The sequence below is a fragment of the Monodon monoceros genome, unplaced genomic scaffold (genome assembly GCF_005190385.1).
Source record: "Monodon monoceros isolate NGI ecotype Baffin Bay Population unplaced genomic scaffold, NGI_Narwhal_1 Super_Scaffold_22, whole genome shotgun sequence".
Classification (NCBI taxonomy): domain Eukaryota; kingdom Metazoa; phylum Chordata; class Mammalia; order Artiodactyla; family Monodontidae; genus Monodon; species Monodon monoceros.
The window spans coordinates 48,825,925-48,828,490 of NW_021703779.1; the positions used below are offsets into that span (position 1 = coordinate 48,825,925).

Sequence of the window (2,566 nt, forward strand, 5' to 3'; positions counted from 1 at the left end):
TCTCTTCTCTTGTCTTCTGTTGTCCCTTTGTTTCTTTCTCTCTGTTTCTCTCTCTCTCCCTCATCTTTTTTTTTTTTTTTTTTTCGGTACATAAGTTTTTAATTTTGACCGAGTCGACTCTATCATCCTGGGCCTGGCGCCGCGTCAGCAGAGGGGGGCGGGGAGGCGAGCGCGGAACTGGGGGAAGGGAAGGGGCGGGGAGGAGCGGGCGGAGCAGCTGCGCGAGCTGCTGGGAGACCGCGCGGTGGGATCACACGGCGGCGGCGGCGGCGGCGGCGGCCCAGAGACCTGAGCGGCGAGACCTCGGCCCGCGGCCTACTCGGAGCCCTCTCTCCACCGGAGGACCAGGGATCCGCAGTCTTCAACACAGAGGTACCGTGCTCCGCGCTCCCCGCCCAGCCCGGCCCAGCCTGTTGCGGCGGTGCCTCCTTCCTTCCTTCTTCCCTCGCTCTCTCTCTCGCCCGCCCGCCCGCCCGCGCCTTCCCTGTCTGCCTGCGTCACTGCGGCCGCCATGGCTGAGAACGGCGAGAGCAGCGGCCCCCCGCGCCCCTCCCGCGGCTCTGCTGCGGCCCAAGGCCCTGCCTCTGCCCCGGCGGAGCCCAAAATTATCAAAGTCACTGTGAAGACCCCCAAAGAGAAAGAGGAGTTCGCAGTGCCCGAGAACAGCTCAGTCCAGCAGTTTAAGGAAGCGATTTCGAAACGCTTCAAATCCCAAACGGATCAGCTAGTTCTGATTTTTGCCGGAAAAATCTTAAAAGATCAAGATACCTTGATTCAGCATGGCATCCATGATGGACTGACTGTTCATCTTGTCATCAAAAGCCAGAACCGACCTCAGGGCCAGTCCACCCAGCCTACTAATGCCGCGGGAACTAATACTACCACGGCGTCGACTCCCAGGAGTAACTCCACACCTATTTCCACAAATAGCAACCCGTTTGGGTTGGGGAGCCTGGGAGGACTTGCAGGCCTTAGCAGCCTGGGCTTGAGCTCCACCAACTTCTCTGAGCTCCAGAACCAGATGCAGCAGCAGCTCCTGTCCAGCCCTGAGATGATGATCCAAATCATGGAAAATCCCTTTGTTCAGAGCATGCTTTCGAATCCTGATCTGATGAGGCAGCTCATTATGGCCAATCCACAGATGCAACAATTGATTCAGAGAAACCCAGAAATCAGTCACCTGCTCAACAACCCAGATATAATGAGGCAGACCCTCGAAATCGCCAGGAATCCAGCTATGATGCAAGAAATGATGAGAAATCAAGACCTGGCTCTCAGCAATCTTGAAAGCATCCCAGGTGGCTACAATGCTTTACGGCGCATGTACACTGACATTCAAGAACCCATGCTAAATGCCGCACAAGAGCAGTTTGGGGGTAATCCGTTTGCCTCGGTGGGGAGCAGTTCCTCCTCTGGGGAAGGTACGCAGCCTTCCCGCACAGAAAATCGCGATCCACTACCCAATCCGTGGGCGCCACCACCGGCTACCCAGAGTTCTGCGACCACCAGCACAACAACGAGCAGTGGCAGTGGATCTGGCACTAGCTCTAGCAGTGCTACGGGGAACACAGTGGCTGCAGCTAATTATGTTGCCAGCATCTTCAGCACCCCAGGAATGCAGAGCTTGCTGCAACAGATAACTGAAAACCCCCAGCTGATCCAGAATATGCTGTCTGCACCCTATATGAGAAGCATGATGCAGTCGCTGACCCAGAATCCAGATTTGGCTGCACAGATGATGCTGAATAGCCCTGTGTTTACTGCAAATCCTCAGCTGCAGGAGCAGATGCGTCCACAGCTCCCTGCTTTCCTGCAGCAGATGCAGAATCCAGACACACTCTCAGCCATGTCAAACCCAAGAGCAATGCAGGCTTTAATGCAGATCCAGCAGGGGCTACAGACATTAGCCACTGAAGCACCTGGCCTCATTCCAAGCTTCACTCCAGGTGTGGGGGTGGGGGTGCTGGGAACAGCTATAGGCCCTGTAGGCCCAGTCACACCCATAGGCCCCATTGGCCCCATAGTCCCGTTTACTCCCATAGGCCCCATTGGACCCATAGGACCCACTGGCCCTGCAGGTCCTCCTGGCTCCACTGGCTCAGGCGCCCCCCCTGGGCCCCCTGTATCTAGCTCTGCACCCAGTGAAACTACGAGCCCAACATCGGAATCTGGACCCAACCAGCAGTTCATTCAGCAAATGGTGCAGGCTCTGGCTGGAGCAAATCCTCCGCAGCTGCCGAATCCAGAAGTCAGATTTCAACAACAACTGGAACAGCTCAACGCAATGGGGTTCTTAAACCGGGAAGCAAACTTGCAGGCTCTAATAGCAACAGGAGGCGACATCAATGCAGCCATTGAGAGGCTGCTGGGTTCCCAGCCATCATAATTACATTTCTGTACCTTGAAAAAATGTATCTTATTTTTGATAATGGCTCTTAAATCTTTAAACACACATAATTGTACTTTACTTTCACTTTGATTCTTTTAAATCTGTCTAGTTATAAATTTAATATGCATTTTAAGGTGGAGTCCTTTCCTCCCTCTTTGTTTCCTCCCTCCCTCCCTT

The 2,566-nt window shown here is 54.4% G+C and overlaps 1 protein-coding gene across 1 annotated transcript; it reads left to right on the forward strand.

Moving 5' to 3' along the window:
* Positions 1-213: 213 nt before the first annotated feature.
* Positions 214-2,555, forward strand: UBQLN2 (ubiquilin 2). The gene has a single exon (XM_029241426.1). The coding sequence runs from the start codon at positions 512-514 to the stop codon at positions 2,384-2,386; it is 1,875 nt and encodes a 624-aa protein (XP_029097259.1). The 5' UTR covers positions 214-511; the 3' UTR covers positions 2,387-2,555.
* The last annotated feature ends 11 nt before the right edge of the window (positions 2,556-2,566 follow it).

Coding starts and splice junctions, on each gene's coding strand:
- UBQLN2 (XM_029241426.1), top strand. CDS start 512: ATGGCTGAGAACGGCGAGAGCAGCGGCCCCCCGCGCCCCTCCCGCGGC.